At 58.5% G+C, this 19,371-nt stretch overlaps 6 protein-coding genes across 6 annotated transcripts; 4 read left to right on the top strand and 2 right to left on the bottom strand.

The window, feature by feature from the left end:
* Positions 1 to 256: 256 nt before the first annotated feature.
* Positions 257 to 3,313, top strand: PSEUBRA_002500 (uncharacterized protein; the record flags this gene model as incomplete). Its single annotated transcript, XM_059464974.1, has 1 exon — positions 257 to 3,313. One exon carries the CDS (start codon positions 257 to 259, stop codon positions 3,311 to 3,313), a length of 3,057 nt encoding a protein of 1,018 aa, XP_059320678.1.
* Positions 3,314 to 3,440: 127 nt separating this feature from the next.
* On the bottom strand, positions 3,441 to 4,601 carry PSEUBRA_002499 (Cytochrome c/c1 hem-lyase; the record flags this gene model as incomplete). The annotated part of the gene is made up of 1 exon (XM_016436924.1): positions 3,441 to 4,601. One exon carries the CDS (start codon positions 4,599 to 4,601, stop codon positions 3,441 to 3,443), a length of 1,161 nt encoding a protein of 386 aa, XP_016292418.1.
* A 1,827-nt stretch (positions 4,602 to 6,428) lies between these two features.
* Positions 6,429 to 11,087, top strand: PSEUBRA_002498 (Protein kinase domain protein; the record flags this gene model as incomplete). Its single annotated transcript, XM_059464927.1, has 1 exon — positions 6,429 to 11,087. One exon carries the CDS (start codon positions 6,429 to 6,431, stop codon positions 11,085 to 11,087), a length of 4,659 nt encoding a protein of 1,552 aa, XP_059320677.1.
* A 242-nt stretch (positions 11,088 to 11,329) lies between these two features.
* PSEUBRA_002497 (Dynactin p62) lies at positions 11,330 to 13,609 on the bottom strand (the record flags this gene model as incomplete). Its single annotated transcript, XM_016436929.2, has 1 exon — positions 11,330 to 13,609. One exon carries the CDS (start codon positions 13,607 to 13,609, stop codon positions 11,330 to 11,332), a length of 2,280 nt encoding a protein of 759 aa, XP_016292416.2.
* A 434-nt stretch (positions 13,610 to 14,043) lies between these two features.
* PSEUBRA_002496 (Polyprenyl synthetase) lies at positions 14,044 to 15,153 on the top strand (the record flags this gene model as incomplete). The annotated part of the gene is made up of 1 exon (XM_016436942.1): positions 14,044 to 15,153. One exon carries the CDS (start codon positions 14,044 to 14,046, stop codon positions 15,151 to 15,153), a length of 1,110 nt encoding a protein of 369 aa, XP_016292415.1.
* A 921-nt stretch (positions 15,154 to 16,074) lies between these two features.
* Positions 16,075 to 19,043, top strand: PSEUBRA_002495 (DNA replication licensing factor Mcm2; the record flags this gene model as incomplete). Its single annotated transcript, XM_059464853.1, has 2 exons — positions 16,075 to 16,077; positions 16,161 to 19,043. The coding sequence occupies 2 exons, from the start codon at positions 16,075 to 16,077 to the stop codon at positions 19,041 to 19,043; spliced, it is 2,886 nt and encodes a 961-aa protein (XP_059320676.1).
* Positions 19,044 to 19,371: the final 328 nt, after the last annotated feature.

Raw genomic sequence — 19,371 nt, 5'->3', positions numbered from 1 at the left:
AAAGCCAAACCGCAGACGAGCACCGATTTTGAGTGTGTGTTTCACGCTAGGACCAGGCGAGCTGACTTGCTTATTGTGCAGGATGATGACGATGATGGCTTTGTTCCTCTTTCTCTTACGAATGTCACTCGTGCAGACAAGTCAAGCACCGCTATCATGTTGACCACGATCAGCATCCTCCCTTGAGCGCTGACCGTGCGCATCCCGCCGAACAAGGCTCGCTGCTGTGGTCCGAGCGGTCGGCTGATCCCCGACAATGTCGGCCTTTCCAGTGCGGCTGATCCGACCAGGCTCGAGCTCGCGCAGTCATCATGCGATATGCTGCATTGGAGCTGCGGGCAGTGCAAGGGAACTTGCTTCGGTACCACAGCCTTGCAGGGTCGCTTCGAGAACATTCTCACTGCGCAGCAGCCTCAGCCCACGGCAACCGTCGTCAATACGAGCCGTCATCCCACCATCAAGCTTTCGAGGCTATGCCACCACGCCCTCGGGAGTCAAGACCACCTATCCGAGCTCGGCGGAACCAGCGGATGAGAACAGCCAGCATAACAGCACCATCAAGCTAGGAAAGGAGCAAGACCAGGGCTACCTCGCGTTCACAAAGTCAAGCCTCTTCAAGCTCACCCTGCCTCTGCAGCCACCAAGCTCGGATCCATCCTCTCCGTCATCCAAGCATTCATCGGCCAGAGCCAGAGCGGAACGTAACAATGACAAGCAGCGATCTCAGGTCGAAGAGATCGAACGCAAAGCCATCTCAGATGCTCCATGGGAGCAAGCCGCAGAGACACCAGGTCCACCTGTGTCACAAGTGAACCACCGATCTCACGCCAATCTTCACGGTCCAGAGAATGGCGAGCCCTCAGACATCGAGGCGGACGAGTACGATGCAGATGCTCCAGCACACAGCGTCGTCTTTCTCCTCCACAGCGCTCAGCCGCTCAGCTACATTGCCAATCTCATCCGTGCAGAGGGCCCAAGTCCCGAGCCAAGTCAGCATCAGAAGGATCTGGAAAAGAAGGAGCGATTGCAGCCAAAATCCTCAGACTCTAACGACAAGGACAAGGACACCGTCAGTATCCCAGTGGGGCCACGGTCGTCACCGGAGCGCAAGGACAAACGCGTACACCTCACCGATGAGCAAATCGAAATGAGGGACATGCTCCTTCGTCAAGGTTTTCTCGACCCGCTTGGTGACCCACCCATCTCCTTCCACACTCGCGCTGCTGATGGTAAGCGTTGGTCACCTGCTACCGGCATCGGCGACTTCCTCCGAGATGCCGCCCGTATCGGCTCCTTTGTCATCCGCATCGGCGAGCGCAACGTCTACGTCACCGTGCCATCCTTCGAAGACCGCACACGCTTTCTGCGAGCCAGTCTCTACGCAAAGACCGAACAAATTGAACACCTCGTTCACCTCAAGGCAGAATGCGACCAGATCGCGCACTCGGGCACAAAGCGTCTCTCCTTTGCCGGTGTCGCCATTCTGAGTGCTTGGTGGGGATCCGTCGCTTTCCTCACCTTCTGCACCGAGCTGGGCTGGGACGTCATGGAACCTGTCACCTACCTCACTGGTCTAGGCACCATTCTGGGCGGTTACATTTGGTTCCTCATCCACAACCGCGAGGTCTCGTATCGTGCTGTGCTCAACGAGACCACCTCCAGGCGGCAGCAGAAGCTCTACATCGAAAAGGGTTTCAACGTCGAGCGATACCAGGAGCTCATCGAGGAAGTCAAGGATCTGCGCAAGACCATCAAGAAGGTCGCTGAGGACTATGATCTGGAATGGGACCAGGGTGAGACCAAAGCAGGAAAGCAGAACAAGAAGGCGCTCAAGATCATACGCAAGCACGAGGCCGCCAGCTTCCGCTCCAAGAAGGGCGATGCCGAAGAGCAAGAGGACGGAGATGCGGACGGGAAAGGACAGGGTGAGGCGAGCGCCTCGCATGAGGCAGAGGACAAGGACGGAGACGGACAGCCAGACAATGTGCAGGACGACCATTCGAAGCTCAAGCCGAAGAAGAAGAACGCCAACGGAAGTGAGCCACGTCGTCACTACTCGACATCGGCACGCTCGAGTGTTTCCCGAGGGGGCCGAAACAACGTCCCCAACGTCAGATACTACAGCAGCACCAGGCGTCGCAGCAATGTCGACTCGTCGGCGACAAAGGGGGTCGAATCGCTCAAAAGCGTGGCTTCTCAGCTTGCCACCGACTCGACGACCACCGCACCAGCGGGCACGACTACAGCAAAAAAGCCATTCAGCATTCAGCCATACCTCGCCCTGAGCCGCATCGACAAGCCCATCGGAACCTGGTTGCTCTACTGGCCCTGCGCCTGGTCCATCGTCCTCGCCTCGCACACCCTCGGACTCAGCTACACCACCCCGCTCTTCTACACGATGCTCTTTGGTGTCGGCGCCATCGTCATGCGCGGCGCCGGATGCACCATCAACGACATGTGGGATGTCAAGATGGACCGCATGGTGGAGCGTACCAAGACGCGACCGCTGGCGGCTGGCGATGTCACCCAGTTCCAAGCTCTGTGCTTCCTTGGCGTCCAACTCAGTGCAGGACTGGCCGTGCTGGTCAATCTCAACCTGTACAGCATCGTGCTCGGCGCGGGCTCGTTGGGCGTGGTGGTGCTGTATCCGCTTATGAAGAGGGTGACCTACTGGCCGCAACTGGTGCTCGGATTCGCATTCAACTGGGGCGCCATGCTGGGATGGTCTGCTGTCGCAGGGGCGGTCGATTGGGCTGTGGTGCTGCCCCTCTACGCCGGATCGATCTTCTGGACGCTGGTGTATGACACGATCTATGCGCACCAAGATAAGACGGACGACGTCCACGCCGGGGTCAAGTCGACGGCGCTGCTGTTTGGCGATAAGACCAAGCCCGTGCTGTCGGCCTTTTCAGCGGGTACGATCGGGCTGTTCGGCTACAGCGCTTCGAAGGCCATCCCGCCTGCCATCGCACCGTCGGCAGAGGCACTTCTGGAACGCGCCCCAGGCTCCACCGTCGGCGACCTCGTCTTTTCGCCGTCAATGCTGGACACACTGTCCTCGTCGTACCCGATCTTGGAAACGTTGGCGCACCACCACCCGTTCTTCTGCGTGGCTCTTGCTGGCGCTGCCAGTCATCTGGCCTGGCAAATTCGAACAGTGCAGCTCGACGACCGCTGGGACTGTTGGCGCAAGTTCTGCTCCAACACCACCTTCGGCTGGATCGTCGTCTCCGGTTTGATCGCCGACTATGCGGCGTGGCTGTATCTAGACGGTCAGCACGATAAGTCAGCCGACGCTCAGGCTCAACAGTGATCCTCTCTGCACCTCTACACTCCAGCAATAGACACAACACGATAAACGGCATTCACGCACACGCTTATGGACGAGTGAGGGGTGAAGAACGCAGAAGTACACTGATATTACAGGGGAGCGTAACAATCTATGCACTCGGCGTCGCTGAAGCTGGCTTTGACTGATTCTCCGCAGCGAAAGCGCTGAAGAACCCAGGTCCCTCTTTCCACTCCTGAAAGCCCTTCTGCAACCTCACGCTGAGCGACTCTACGGAATCCAATGCTGGTCGAACATCCAGCACAAACTCGGGCTCGTCCTTGTCCGGGTCATCGGGGACGCTGTAGTAGTCAATGACGTAACGCACCTCCTTGCCCTGCTGGTCGGGTCTTCTTACGATCCAGTCATGACGGTCGAACGGCGGCTCGGAGCTGAAAGTGTTGGGCATGAGCGTCGACAACCAACCGAACACCCTCGCTTTAGGCGTGAGTGTGCCTGGTTTGCCCTGGAACCGCGCCAATTCGGCCCGGGACGAATCGGCACCGGCCATCTTCTCCCACTCGAGCACCTCGAGCCACGCCTGCTCGTTGAGAAAGTTGTGCACCAGCACCATGGTCTCTACGTGCTCCTCGGGCGTTTCCCAGCCTTTGCGAACGAGAGCGTTGTAGAACTGCTGCGGGGAGGGGTACTCCCACTTTTCGGTCTGGTCTTCGGTGGGTTTGCTGGCGTCGTGCTTGACCGGGCAGGCGGAGGGTGCGTCGTAGGGAGAGGCGCCGGGTGCGGCGGATGAGCGCGAACGCGGGATGGATGAGACGACTCGCTCGGTGGAGAGGTCCGTCTTTTGCTCCGGTGCGGCGGATTGGCCCAGGCTGGGCATCATGTTGAGCGGGTTGAGCGTGGACGACCATGGTTTGGAGGAGGAGGATGCTGCGGGCGATGACGATGACGATGGCGCCATGGATCCAGTGGGAATCTGTTGACCGGATTTGGAGGCGAGATACTTGTCTCGGTCTTCATGGGGGATGGGACATTGGCCGCCGGACGAGGCGACCATCTTGGGTGGTGAGGGCTTGGAAGGCGGTGGCGGTGCTGATGTGCTGCCACTAGCATGCATGGGGCATCCGGGCGGCGGTGTCGACGATGATGATGACGGTGCAGATGGATTTGCGTTTATGGATCGAAGGATCTCGTCGCGATGTTGGTGGAGCTTGTACGCCATGAGCCCAGCGACGGCTTGCTGGTTGTTGGCAGTGGCATCCTGGGTGGAAGCGGCTTGGGCGCGGATAGCGCGCACGACATCGGATGGGTTCATCGCGAATTCGATGTGGGCTCGATGACCGAGATTGAGGAGACGACGATCTAGGTGCGGAGGGGAAGATGGATGGACGAAGGAAGGGTTGCGGTTGGAGAAGGGTGTGTTGCTCTCTATCCCTCAGGGTGGAGGAATGATTTGAAATTTGCCCTCCTGACAGCCACCCGAGGCTCGTTCCGTGAAATTTTCGCAGCTCAGGGCCATGCCAAGGAAAGGCCGACTTCCGAGTCGTTCCTCGAGTGCAGTCTGACAAATCAGCCCTTGACTCTCACAGCTGTTGCGAGCGAGACATGGCGGCTCGAGGCATCACAGTGGGTCGTACGTGAGGGCGACCGACGATGTGACAATAGAAGCTTCGTGCTCGTGTATAGCCTCCAAAGCCTGGGGCCTGAGCGAGGCGCAGCGCGCAGTGATTCAGTGTGTACTTGCAGGGCAGATTGAAAACGTCAGATCGGAATAGCGATCTCGAGATCCTGACCGACGAGGCTTGTAGACTCCGCTTAGCGGCTCAGCAGGTGAAAGCCAAGAACAGCCAGTGCATGTGATATCGGTTCGCATAGCCTCTCGAGCGGCGATAGCCGCGGAATAGCAACTGGGCTGCACGTTGAGATCGGATGGCCACTCACGAGCCTGTTTGCATGACTACACTTCGGTTTCACTTGGCGAGGCTTTGCAGTGTCGAGTTTCTTTTTCATCTCATTATTGAGTGTAAGATCTAAGGGAACGCTTTTGTTCGGTACATCCGAGCGAAGCTTCTCTACTCGGTCCTAGCCGATGCGATGCTCCCGCGTCGTCTGGAAGCGTGTCGAAGGACAGCCTGCATGTAATAAGCAAGTGAGTATGCTCCTGTGTCAGCCGGTCGGATGCGAGCGATACACCGCCATTTCGGTTGACTCATGATCAAGTCTCTGAACAAGGGTGTTGCGGTGATAAGCATTTTGTCAACGTTGCTGCCAAAGCGTCATTCACGCTCGAGCTCGAGCCTACGGAGCATATCCCACTTCGGCCAGCCCCGACCGAGAGCAAGAGAGGACAACGGAGATGCGGGCTGGACAAGCCATGGTTCATGCACCTCGATTGTAACAATGCAGGCGCAGGGCCCAAACGCTGCACGCCTCGCCTCGCCTCGCCTCGCCTCGAGCCAAAAAATCTCGTCTGTGCTTGTGGCTTTTCGGTCCCCACGCGCTCTGGAAAAATCGCTCGCCCGCTCGCCCGGTGCTCAGTCAGACAAGCAAGCGAGTGTGAGTCGGTGCCTCGGCGGTCAATTTCCCAGGCTAAGGCGATGGTCGAAATAGCGTGGCCAGCTGCCCTCGCGATTCGCTTCTCAGAGGGTGCAACTGCAGCTGTTGAACCCCTGCTGCTCGACGCACACTCCCTTCTCAAAAAGTCGAGACCAGGACGTGCATCGATCGACTCTGCTTTGACACTCACTCACTCACTCGCTCGCTCGCTTGCTTGGCCACCATCACCACCACGCCCTACCTACTCCTTCCTTATTGCAATCGCCTACACGGACAACGCACCGCAAACATCACAATCGCTTTCTTTCTCGCCGTCGACCTCCACCGTCTCGTCCTCTAGACTCTACTCAGTCGAGGAATCAGCGCGCATTCGAAACACGCTCACTCACCCGGTTCAGACCAGCGCCGCCCTTCTCTTCTTCCGGAGCACAGCATCGAACCGTCGTTTGCTGCCCTGTAACAACAATGCTTCTCTCACGCTGAAACGCTTGCAGTTTCGTTTGCTCTGCAGCACCACACCTTCTTCGATCTGGACCGGTCCAGACTAGCTCTTCATTTGCGTCGCAGACAGGTCTGACTCGCAAACATGATCTCCCACAGCACCGACGAGAGGCCGATCGAGCCTCTTGCAGCTGACACTCCGGCCGCCGCCCAGTCGGCAACCGAGATGCCGCTCGAGGTTCCCTCCTCCGCGTCGGCAGATGCTGCCATCATGCGTGGGGATGCGGTGGGCATCGTCTCTCCGACATCGAATCCTGCCTACACCTCGCTCAGCTTAGCCATGGCTGGTCAGGTACTGGGTGCTGGCGAAGACCCCCCTACTGCTACTGCCAAGCCTTCTATACCTTCTAGTGATACCAATGCTACGCTCTCCCCTGCGCAGCTCTACAGCTCACCAGCACCACCATCCGACTCCAAGGATCTCGCTCACCCCATCCTCAGCTCTCCTGGCCGCGGCGCGAATACGCGCCAGTCACCACAACTTGGCTCATCTCCAGCCTCTCTCGGCGTCGATGATCCGTCCAGCGGTCGTTCGGCCTCTGCCTCACCTTCCGTCGTATCAGGATCCTCTACACCTGCCCTCTCGGCTGTCAACGAGCTTCAGATTTACGCTCAGCAGATTCAACACCAGCTTCTCACCCAGCATATGCATCAACAACTCCAAGCTAGCCGTTCCAATGGGCCCGCGGGCTCTCCTCCTTCTCGTTCGCCAAGACGAGCCCAGCTCGCTTCCGCTACCCCGAGCGCCTTCAACTCCCCTCCAGACTCAGGCCGATCTTCTCCCAATCCACATGGATTGAACCGCTCACCACGCGCACCACATGTCCTAGAGACGAATCGCCTCGACATTCAAACGCACACAAGCGGTCGCCGTATGGTCAACCAGTACCTTATCGAGGGTGAACTCGGTCGAGGTGTGCATGGCAAGGTCCGTCTCGCCACGGATCTAGAGACCGGAGAACGGGTCGCGGTCAAGATTGTCGAGAGGGAAGCCCGTAAGCGTCTCGGCGCCGGCCTTGGCCTGCTCAACCGCAACCATCGCAACAAAGACCCACTCGATCTCGACCCGTCGGCATCCTCCAGCAAAGCGACAAAGCAAGATGCGAGAGAAGACCAGCAGTCTGCACTAGAACAGGATGAATCCGACACACCGCAGAACGAAGCTAGCAGCTCCGCAACGACCACCGTCAAGGGCGTCTCATCTGCGCCATCGACGCAATTTGCACCACTGCCCAGCGTCCCTCGATCGCCTTCCACGTCCGGTCTCGGTTTGCCCCGCTGGGGACAATCGGACAAAGACGCCGAGCGTCGTCGCGAAAAGGAGCGAGAAAAAGCACGAAAAGCGCTGCTCTGGACGACGGATCAAAAAGTCCGCCGCGAAATCGCCATCATGAAAAAGTGCAGCCACGACAATGTCGTCGAGCTCAAAGAGGTCATCGATGATCCACAGAGCAAAAAGATTTTCATGGTGCTGGAATACATGGAAGGAGGCGAAGTGGTATGGAAAGACAACGAAGGACAACCGACCCTCACCGTAGACGAGGCGCGCCGCATCCTCCGTGATGTCGTGTGCGGTCTCGAGTATCTCCACTACCAGGGCATCATCCACCGCGACATCAAACCCGCCAACCTGCTCTACGACAAGGAGCACAGGGTCAAGATCTCTGATTTTGGCGTTTCGCATTTCAGCTACGCCATGATGATCGCCAACGACCAGGAGACGGCTGCAGCTGTGGCCAACAACAAGCTCGACTCCCAGTCTGGCTCCACGTCTGATCCGAGTCTCGTCGACGATCGTGAGCTCGCCAAAACCGCTGGCAGTCCCGCTTTCTTCGCGCCAGAGCTGTGTATGTCTTCGTTCTCAGCAGCTTCTCCTTCCATCGATCCGATCAAGGGTTCTCATGTGGGCTCTTTGGCCGACGCCGCACGAGGCAAAGCGGCAACGTCGCCGGCTCGACCCAAGGTCACCAAAGCGATCGACGTATGGGCGCTAGGCGTGACCCTCTACTGTCTTCTCTTTGGCACCACACCTTTCACAGCAGAGTCCGAATACGCTCTCTTCGCTGTCATCCCCAGCACCGACTACTCGATACCCAAGTTTATGGGCGCAGACCGCGTCCGCGTGGGGCCACGCAAGCCAAGATGGCAGTCTCGGTCGCAATGGATGGACGAAGAAGCCGACGCTCAGCCAGTGAGCCCATCGGAGCTCTGCCCGGATGCCAACGTGGAAAGCCTGACCGAGGATGCCAAGCAGTTGCGCGATTTGCTGGATCGTTTGCTCGAAAAGGACCCCGCCAAACGCATCACCTTGGAAGACGTCAAAAAGCATCCGTGGGTCACTCGAGGCTTGCAAGACGCTCCGGCTTGGCTCTCAGAGACCGATCCACAACACTTGCCATTCGTCGAGATCTCGCATGCCGACGTCGAAGATGCCCTCACTGGCTTCTCGAAACTCAAGCAGCGCGTCAAGCGATGGCAGTCCAAGCTGCTCGACTCGTTTGGCGGAGGTCGGAAGCGCAGCAAATCCATCAACCAGTCGTCGGCAACCTCATCCTTCCACGCTGATGCGCTGACCGACTCGGGCAGCAGCACACCGCACCACAGCCGCCTAGGCGGCATGGACAATGGCAGCTCATCGTCGGCCACACCCTTCGACTTTTCGAGCCAATCAGGTCCGTCCACCTCGTCGTCCGTACGAACACCGCGAACCCCTCTCAAGGGGCACATGTTCTTTTCGCGGCAGAAGAGCGGGAACTCGGTGGGTCGTCGCGATGGTAATACTGCTCTTCGCGCCTTGTCATCAGTCCAACAAAACGACGAGTCCGAATCAGTGGCTTCGGCCTCGCCTCGCAACAAGGACCTGGACTCGACTAGCAAGGGAAACCTGGCTCAAGGCCCTGCTGCTGCTGCGACCCGCACGCCTCCTTCTCGCCAGGACAGCTTCGCCAGAGAGCAGGATCGAGCCACGACGTTATCGCCCGCACTGCCCCCTCCGGTATTCGTGGACGGTGCAGAAGACGACATGATGAGGCCACCCGAAACACTGATGCAAAGAAGAGCGTCAGCGCAATCTTCTAGCAGTGCCGGCTTGCGTCCTGAAGGTGGTCCCGAGATCCCGCAGCGCACGTCCTCTGACACCCATGGTGCGGCTCGTCGTGTGAGTGGCGCATCAGCATCGCCTTCGCTTCACGGCTCCTCGCCTCAACTGCCGACGGTTCATCGCATACCCAGTCGACAGAATTCGGACTTGTATCCGCAGCGAGCACTTTCATCAAGGCGCTCTGTCGACTCGGAGGGCAAGTCCTCGACGCTGAGTATTTCGCAAACCTCGCGCGTCTCGGGGCGACATCGTCTGGGCGACTTCCTGCGAGGGAGCTGGCTCATGAGTGGCGGCGACGAGCGCAACAGGAGCCTGTCTAGGTCTGGCACACGAGCATCCCGCGATGCTCCGCCGCTCTCCTCGAGCTTCGCTAGCGCTGGCCGCACGCAACGAAGCGGCAGTATTCGTAGCACAGCGAGCAGCGCCCAGCCAGCTGCGCCCACTCTGGGCGCACTGGGACCCCTCTCTGTCGACACACAAGGTGCGATCCAGCAGACGGGGGCTCGACCAGAGTCGGGCACGCCTTTCAGCGCGCCTGTCCTGAGCAGCACTAGCGGCAGCGGCATCTCTGGCGCTCCGAGCCTGTCCACGGAATTGCTGACAGAAACCTTGGAAAGGCCTAGCATGACACGCACTGCCTTCAGCGCGCTCAGCCAACCCTCTTCGCCGTTGACCGGCTCTGACGGCGCTGCAGCTTTCGCCTTTGATCAGCTCGGACGTCGTCGTCATGTTGCTGCGCCCTTGGAGGAGCACGAGTTCGATAACGACGATGTCGATTTGGAGCTCGAGTTTTCCGATGATGATGATCTGTCTGATGATCTTCACAGCGGCAATCGCGATCCGATGCTTGTCAACTCTGGCCGTGGATGGGAGGTGCGCGGAGGCAATCAAGACGATGAGGCTGGGACGGGCGCTGTCTACCTTCCAGAGACTTTCGGTCGCAAAGGCTCGAGCGGTAGCGTGAGTTCCAGCGACATTCTCACACCATCCGTCGAAGGCGGCTACAACGTCTTCAAGCCGCCCTACCAGCATATCTTGGCTCCTGCCGGTTCGTCTGCGTTGCCGGAGACCAGGGCTCTAGGAGTTGCTCGGGAACGCAGCCCTCCCCATGCGGCTGCTGAAGTGGCGGCACCAGCATGCCAAACATTTGCCATGGACGCCACACTCTCACCAGAGGCGAATGCGCTTCGAAAGGCGGAGATGACGGAGCTTGACGGTAGCCATACGGAGGCAAGGAGTGCGGTTCCAGCGGAGGCATTGGCGGACCAATCGACACCCACCAGCTCGGGCAGCGTGTCGAGATCCGCCTCGCATCGCCAGCACGGCTCGGACGAGTCGTCACGCGCTCCCTCGGCCGCCGGCACGCAAACGACACGATCCGACATCGACGGCGGTGTCGTGGAAGAGACCAACGGCAAAGCCATCGCTAGTCCCGCAGTGACCGCAGTGCCTGCGACGGAAGAGTCGCAGTTCGCTGACGCAGAGGAGGACACAGCCGCACAAGCCGAAGTCGCCGCAAAGCAGACACACCTCGGTCTGACACCGGAGCATGATGACGACGACAGCGACGATCAGGCTGTCAGCTTTCAGGCGCGCCGCAAGCGGTCGACGCGCTTCCGCACGCCTTCGGCCGGGGCCCAGTGATGTGGTCAAGCAGGAAGGTTTTGGGGATTGTTCGTGGTCGCAAATCTTATTCTCGCACTTTGTAGAAGCAGCCTTCTCGTCTGAGCGTGATCGTGAGCGGTCCGTAACAAGGCTCATTGAGAAGTCGAAGGGCTCAGGCAGTGTCGAATTCCAATCATTGAGAGATGTCTTGCATGCAGGTCGCGCGAATGACGGTTTATAAATGGCCTGTTGCTGCGTGGGCAGGCAAACAAGATTGCTGTTCATGGTCGCGCATCGCCCGCAGCCGCGACGCTTCCGAGCCGAATCGACGTCCAGAAGGAGAAGTCCTTGCCTGGCGGTCTGGCCGCCTGCTCATCCGGCACGGTTGCAGCGGTTGTGTATCTGTACGTGACGTGCATGCCCAACTCCAGCGGCCCTGGCCTCGGTGGATTTTGGTCCGAGATGGCCAGGTCGAGGTAGAGCGTTGTGGTGTGACCTCGCTGGATGAAAGGTTTGCGTTGCATGCCGGAGCTGGCAAAAAGCTGCGGCTGTCGAGTGAGTCTTTTCGAACGTTTGGATCGTGCAGCATCTTCCTGCTCCTCGTCAATGTCTGAGATGCCCCTGTCTTCGCTTTCTGCATCGTCCTCGCCATCGTCCTCCTCTTCGATCACCCACGACGACTCATCCGTCCCACGCGCGATGGCGGTTCTGACAGCACGACTCTGCGCTGCACCGCCGCTCTCCTGACGAGTTGCGTCAGCCTCAGCCTTGGATCCGTACAGGTCTTCTGCGTCCTCGAGGTCCCATACCTCGTTGAAGGCGTTGAGGGGCACGCTGGTGGCCGATGGGTATACCTGCCACCCTAGTCGAGACCGCTTGGACGGACCAGCCGACTGCTCGCTTGCGTGTACTTGATCATCGACCGGCGATGAGACGCCGGTGTCGGTCTTGGCCGAAAAGATGTACTTCGCTTGTGGGAATGGCTGCACCGCCGAGCTGCCGCCGTCTGTCGACGTGCGGAGGTGAGATGGCAGGGCGAAGCGGACGAAGCTCATTTCGACCTGGATGGCGTCGTCCAGCGGATTGCTCACAGCGATTTGAAAGCTGTACGTGTGTCCGACTTCCAGTCTGTCCGCATCGACGTCTTGAGATGTGACCATGAGCGACGAGGATCCACTGAGGGAGTCTGTTCCCGAGACGAGGACGGAAGGCGGTCGGCGTCTCAGGGTGCTGGTTGCTGTGCCTGCTCCCATCAGGCTCGAACCGGTTGCTGATCGGTATTTGTGCGGGTCCAGGAACGGCTGGTGGGGAGCGAGGCTGACTTGAATCTCGGGCAAAAAGTTGAGGGCCACGAGCTTGATCTTGAAGCGATTCGAGGCAGCCTTGATGTCGGGTTTGATGACAATGTGTCGACAAGCAGGGCATCGTTTCGACAACTTCGATTTGAGTGGCACACGAGTTGGGCGCAGCTCTGCAGCGCGGACGGGCTGATCTGCTATCGAGATGGCAGACCAGCGTTGTTCGAGCGAGGAGATCTTGTCGTCCAGCGACGCGAAAGGCTGACCTGGGGTCGAGTGAAGGCGCGACACGTAGTCTCTTCGATGCTTTTCGCGTTTTGCAACGACACCCATGGCGGGGGCGGCGCCACGACCATCTGACGAGGGTTGCCATGGGTTGAGTGCACGGTAGCGCTTCAGTTCGTCTGGTTCGATGGGCGCTGAGCGTGACCCGCTGACGCCAAGATGTTTGGAATGTGCCAAGTGCGGTAGATCGCGCACCAGCTTGGACGATTGAAGTGCTGCAGTGGCAGCGTTTCGGGCGGCTGCGACCCTTGCATTACGGCTGGAAGAAGATGCACTGCTGGACGATGCTGTCGATGCTGCGGCCGCGGAGGAACTAGATGGCAAGCGAGCGGCAGAAGAATTGGACGACCCAACGGCAGCCGAGATGATGGCCGCTTGGGTCTGCGCCTTGAGATAAGGGTCGAAGTGGTCCTTGAGTCGATCGAATTCGAGCACGTCGGCAGCATTGTCCTCGGAACGTTGCAGCTGCAAGCTGAGTCCCGTCGGCTTTTCAAAGACGAGACCAACCGATTTGGAGTCCCAGCGACAGAAGGAACACCCGAGGTAGTAAGGGGGCTCACCCTGGCTTGCTGCCGGGTCCGTCGGATCTACCCTGCGTGCCGTCTCGGAAGCCAGATCAGAAGCGAGCACGGAGAGCGTGTGTTGACAGCATGGACACTCGAAGCAGTTCCTTGCACAGCGATTCTTTTCGGCCTTGACGCTAGCCCCGGGGACCTCGAAGAGACAATTGGGACAGTAGTAGCTCGAGATGTCTAGTGTGACGCAGCGATTGCACCGGATTCGATCGCACTCGTCACAAAAGTAGAGCGAGTCGAGAGGATGGAAGCTGTACCGCGAGGCAGGAGAGTAAGCTGGCAAGCCTGGAGGCGGCGATATGAGCGAAGAGGAGGACGAAGAGGAAGAAGATCGAGAGGTGGAGGCGGTGCTTGCCGATGCCTGGTCGCAAGGGCAATAGTAGAGGACGTGAGACGACGCCATGGTCCTCCGTGGCCGCACCTGAGCGACAGCAAGCTGACGACGTGCTTTTGCCAGGTCAGACTGGCACTTGAAGGTAGCGGACAAGATGGCGAGAGGACAAGGTGTTGGTCTGCGCTGAAAGAGTGTTGGTCTCGAGCCGTGTACATTTGGAAGCGAACCCTTGAACAGCTGCGACTCCTATTCTTTTCTTGCGGCGAAACGTGAAGGTGTAACAAGCTTAAGAATTTCATGCCGCGTCTCGCCAACGCGCGAATCGAAGCTTTTGTCTGGGCCATAACAGCAGAAGAAGACTGCGAGAGCGAGATCAGACCACTTTCCACGACGTGGGAACAAGGCAAAGTGCAACACGCATTCAAACATTTCTTCCCGAGCCTCGCGCCTAGCAACCGGTCTTTCTTTCTCATCACCATCCATAGACACGCATCTTTATCAACATGTCTGCTCCTCAAGCCACGGCCGACAAAGCTCAGCTCAAGATCCAGAAGCGAAAGCGCTTCGAGGACGTCTTCCCTCTCCTGGTCCAGGAGCTCACGGACTACCTCGCCTCGGAGAACATGCCCGCTGAGGCCATCGAGTGGTTCCGTCGCAACCTCGACTACAACACTCCAGGAGGCAAGCTCAACCGTGGTCTTTCGGTCGTCGACACGGTCGAGATCCTTCTCTGCACAGATGCCACCACCGGCAAGCTTAGCCGCCAGCTCACTGAACCCGAATATCTCAAGGCTGCTATCCTCGGATGGTGCATCGAGCTCCTTCAGGCCTACTTTCTCGTTGCCGATGACATGATGGATGCAAGCGTCACTCGTCGAGGTCACCCTTGCTGGTACCGAGTCGAGGGTGTCGGCAACATCGCTATCAACGATGCCTTCATGCTCGAAGCCGCCATCTACTTTTTGCTCAAGAAGCACTTCCGCAACGACCCCTACTACGGCATGCTCCTCGAACTCTTCCACGACGTCACCTTCCAGACCGAGCTTGGTCAGCTCATCGACCTCATCACTGCCCCAGAAGATTCCGTCGACCTGTCCAAGTTCTCGCTGCAGAAGCACCACCTCATCGTTGTCTATAAGACCGCCTTCTACTCGTTCTACCTTCCCGTTGCTCTTGCCATGCGCATGGCGGGCGTCACCGACGAGGCTCTCTACAAGCAGGCGCTCGACATCTTGCTGCCCATGGGCGAGTACTTCCAGGTCCAGGATGACTTCCTCGACTGCTACGGCACTCCCGAGCAGATTGGCAAGATCGGCACCGACATCTTTGACAACAAGTGCTCCTGGAACATCAACGTCGCTCTCCAGAACGCCACACCCGAGCAGCGTCAGGTCCTCGACCAAAACTACGGCAAGAAGGACTCGGAATGCGAGAAGCGCGTCAAGGACGTCTACAACCAGCCCAACATTGACCTCCGAGGCCGCTTTGAAAAGTACGAGGCCGAGTCGTACGAGCAGATCACCACCCTCATCAACAACCTCCCTGAGTCGCAAGGCCTGCGTCGCGAGGTGTTCCACTCGTTCCTCGACAAGGTCTACAAGCGATCCAAGTGATTGCTTGACGTGCTACATCTCAATTTGAAAACAAATCAGAATCAGTAGACGAACCGCACAACCCGTGTGTGCCTACCAACGAACAGTGTCTCCCTTCGAAGTCGACATCTCAATGACACGCCACGCAGACGCAATCACGAGATCTCTTAGGAGTCGCACAGATAGTATTCCATGAATGCTGCTGCAACGAACTGCTGATGCGATTAAATGATGGCGGCGGGTCTACTTTGTCGTTGTGGTGGACCTTACCGACAGCGCCATTCGTCTGCAACCGCCTCGATCCACAACGAGCAGGAAGCCTGCTGACGACGCTCCTTCCGCGCCAGATCTTCCTGCGATGCGGTCTTGTTGTTGTCGTGCGCAGATTCTTCGCTAAGTGTGAGGCAAGGAGCGGTTGAAGCTTCTTCTTTGAGCGAGCGCAAGGGTTCAGCAGCGCAGCCCCCGAAATCCGAGACGATCTTCAATTTTTCGTCTCGTGCGTATCAGAGACGCGTCTTCGACTTCGCGTCTCTATCGAGTTCATTTACGCGTCGAGCAGAAGGACTATCGTGTAAATGAGGTGCGCGTAGCAAAAGCTGCTTGTCGTGCGCGCAGAGCTCTGCGTGCGAGTGTGTTGACCACGGGAAAAGAAAGGGGTTTGGGTCTGCAAGACTGCGCGTCAACTTCGACAGAGCTTGCGCCCAACAGGAAAAGGCAGTCGAGCAGTCAAGTCTGGATTGAGGCAGCGCAGAGCCAACACTTCTAAGAGGTCAATCAAACCAACACCTCGACTCGCCCGTGCAGCCGCCAGGCAAAGAACGTCCGACCCAGGAGAAGGATCTGCAGCGCTTGCCTCTTCCTTCTACTTTCGCTTCCTCTCGTCGATCTTTCCTCTGCACTTTCCCCACCACCGCTTCGTGCAAGACCCCATACTCTTCTATCATGGTGAGTGATCTATCCTGCAATCCTCTCGACGCTTTTAGGGACGGCGACACTGACCTAAGTACAATACATCATCTGACTACTAGGCCGACTCACAGAACAACGCAAACCGCAAGCGTCGTCGCTCGCAGCAGCTTCAGCAGCGAGATGACCCTTTCGACGCCTCGTCGCCCTTGCCCGGCCCTTCCACAGCCACCACACCGGCCGGTCGATCTTCACCGCCGCCTTCTTCGCTCCCACCGTCGAGCCCTCCTGCCGCTTTCTCGGACTTCACGGATGGCGAACTCGATGATGCCGACGTCGTCGACGAGGAACAGGAGGCGAGGCAGCTCGGCGACCACTTCCAAGCCAACGCTGATTCTGACGACGAAGGCGAGGACCTCTTTGGCGAGAACATGGACAACGACTATACCGAAAACGCAGCACTAGACCGATACGACAGCGCGCTGGGCATCGACGACGACAATCAATTCGATCAGATGGACGCCAATGCACGTCGTCTTGCTGAACTCCGCATGGGTCGCCGTGATCGCACAGAGGCTGCCAACCGTGGCAGCCGCTCGCGTGCTCCCGAGTTCCTCCACAGCGACGATGGCGCCAGCGATGCCGATGATGGTGTCGCTATCCTCAACCGCCGCAGACGCCGCCACTACGACGAGGCGGCGGCTGGTGCCGACGGTGCCGGCTTTGCCGATGACTTGCCGCTCGAACAGCTGGGCGACGTCAAGACCGACAGTATCGCCAGCTGGGTCGCTACCGAAAACGTCCGCCGAGCCATCGTGCGCGAGTTCCGCAACTTCCTCGTCACCTACGTTGACGAGAACGGTGTCAGTGTCTACGGTCAGCGCATCAAGACCCTTGGTGAGACCAACGCCGAGTCGCTAGAAGTCTCTTTCCTCCATCTTGTCGACTCAAAGGCCATCCTGGCCTACTTCCTCGCCAACTCGCCCGCCAGCATGCTTCCCATCTTTGACGAAGTCGCTTTCGATGTCATCATGCTCTACTACCCGTCCTACGACCGCATTCACTCCGAAGTGCACGTCCGCATCGCAGATCTGCCCACCTCGTCGACCCTGCGAGACCTGCGTCAAGGTCACCTCAACTCGCTCGTCCGTGTCAGTGGGGTCGTGACCCGCCGTAGCGGTGTGTTCCCGCAGCTCAAGTACGTCAAGTTTGACTGCCTGCGCTGCGGTGCTGTCCTCGGTCCTTTCTGGCAAGATGCCAACCAGGAGATCAAGCTCAGCTACTGCTCCAATTGCGAGCAGCGTGGCCCCTTCCGCATCAACTCGGAGCAGACCGTCTACCGCAACTATCAAAAGATGACGCTGCAAGAGTCGCCCGGTAGCGTGCCGCCTGGACGTTTGCCTCGTCACCGCGAGGTAATCTTGCTCTGGGATCTCATCGACTCTGCCAAGCCCGGCGAGGAGGTCGAAATCACCGGTGTCTACCGCAACAACTTTGACGCCTCGCTCAACACCAAAAACGGCTTCCCAGTCTTTGCCACGGTCCTGGAAGCCAATCACATTGCCAAGCGCGACGACGCCTATTCGGCTTTCCGTCTCACCGAGGAGGACGAGCGACAGATCAAGGCGCTGGCCAAGGACGAGCGCATCGGCAAGCGCATCATCAAGAGTATCGCCCCTTCGATCTACGGTCACGAAGACATCAAGACCGCCATCGCGCTCAGCTTGTTCGGTGGTGTGCCCAAAGACATTGGTGGCAAGCACCGCATTCGTGGCGATATCAACGTCCTGCTGCTCGGTGACCCTGGTACCGCCAAGTCGCAATTCCTCAAGTACGTCGAGAAGACAGCGTCGCGAGCCGTCTTCACCACCGGTCAGGGTGCATCAGCGGTCGGTCTCACCGCGTCGGTGCGCAAGGATCCTGTCACTCGCGAGTGGACGCTCGAGGGAGGCGCGCTGGTACTTGCCGACAAGGGCGTCTGCCTGATCGACGAATTCGACAAGATGAACGACGCCGATCGAACTTCGATCCACGAGGCCATGGAGCAGCAGCAAATCAGCATCTCCAAGGCTGGTATCGTCACCACATTGCAAGCTCGCTGTGCCATCGTCGCCGCGGCCAACCCTATTCGCGGCCGATACAACCCCACCATCCCCTTCAACCAGAATGTTGAGCTGACCGAGCCCATTCTGTCGCGTTTCGATGCGCTGTGCGTGGTCAAGGACACCGTGGACCCCGTCAAGGATGACATGCTGGCTCGTTTCGTGGTGGGCTCGCATCTGCGATCACACCCCAAGTTTGACGACGAGAACGACGAGCAGCTGGTGGCTACCTCGCTCGACGCCGACATCTTGCCCCAGGACATGCTCAAGAAGTACATCATGTACGCACGAGACCACGTTCGCCCGTCGCTGAATGCGCTGGATCAGGACCGCATCTCGCGTCTCTACGCTGATTTGCGTCGCGAGTCGATCTCGACGGGCAGCTTCCCCATCACGGTGCGTCACTTGGAGAGCATGATCCGCATGGCCGAGGCGTCGGCCAAGATGCACCTGCGCGACTACGTGCGCACCGACGACATTGACGTGGCCATCCGTGCGACGGTCGAGTCGTTTGTCTCGGCACAGAAGATGAGCGTCAAGAAGACACTCGAGCGAGGCTTCCGCAAGTACCTGCACCAGAGCCGCGACCACGACGAGCTTCTTTCGTTCATCTTGGGCTCGATCGTCAAGGACCGAATGCGTTTTGTGCAGCTGCAGAACGGCGCTCGTCGCGGGGGTAATGCTCAGTCGAGCACGGTCGTCACAGTGCCCGTCTCGGAGCTCGAGACGCGTGCCAAGGAGGTCGATGTGTTCGACATTCGACCCTACCTTGGGTCCAAGCTTTTCCACGCCAACGGCTACACTTTCAATGCCGCAGATCGATCGATCACCAAGACGTTCGGAGCTGGCCGCACCGGAATGGCTGGCCTGACCGGCGCCGGCCCTGCTGCAATGGTCGCCTAGTCACCTGCTCGTTCCGTCTCGTATTGATACCATCTTCTGTATACTTTCTATCGATGCCTCTGTCACCGTTTTCCCTCCCTGTATTTTGCTAGTTTCGATTCATCCCTGTGCGAGGACATCATTCTCTGTCAACCATGTCTGTCTGCGTATGCGTAGCGCATCAGCTGTGAGTCCAACTGTTGCAAATTGACACATGCTCGGGCGTAGATTGAATAGAAAAGTTGCCAAATAAATCAGGCACTGAAAAGTACTCAGAGTTCACCCTAACCCCACAGACAGTCCCATCACCAACAAAGCATCAGTTGATTAGGGAGTAGCTGTACCCTAG

This window comes from Kalmanozyma brasiliensis (genome assembly GCF_000497045.1).
Source record: "Kalmanozyma brasiliensis GHG001 unplaced genomic scaffold PSEUBRA_SCAF2, whole genome shotgun sequence".
NCBI classification, from domain to species: domain Eukaryota; kingdom Fungi; phylum Basidiomycota; class Ustilaginomycetes; order Ustilaginales; genus Kalmanozyma; species Kalmanozyma brasiliensis.
This window is presented reverse-complemented; position numbering and strand designations above follow the sequence as displayed.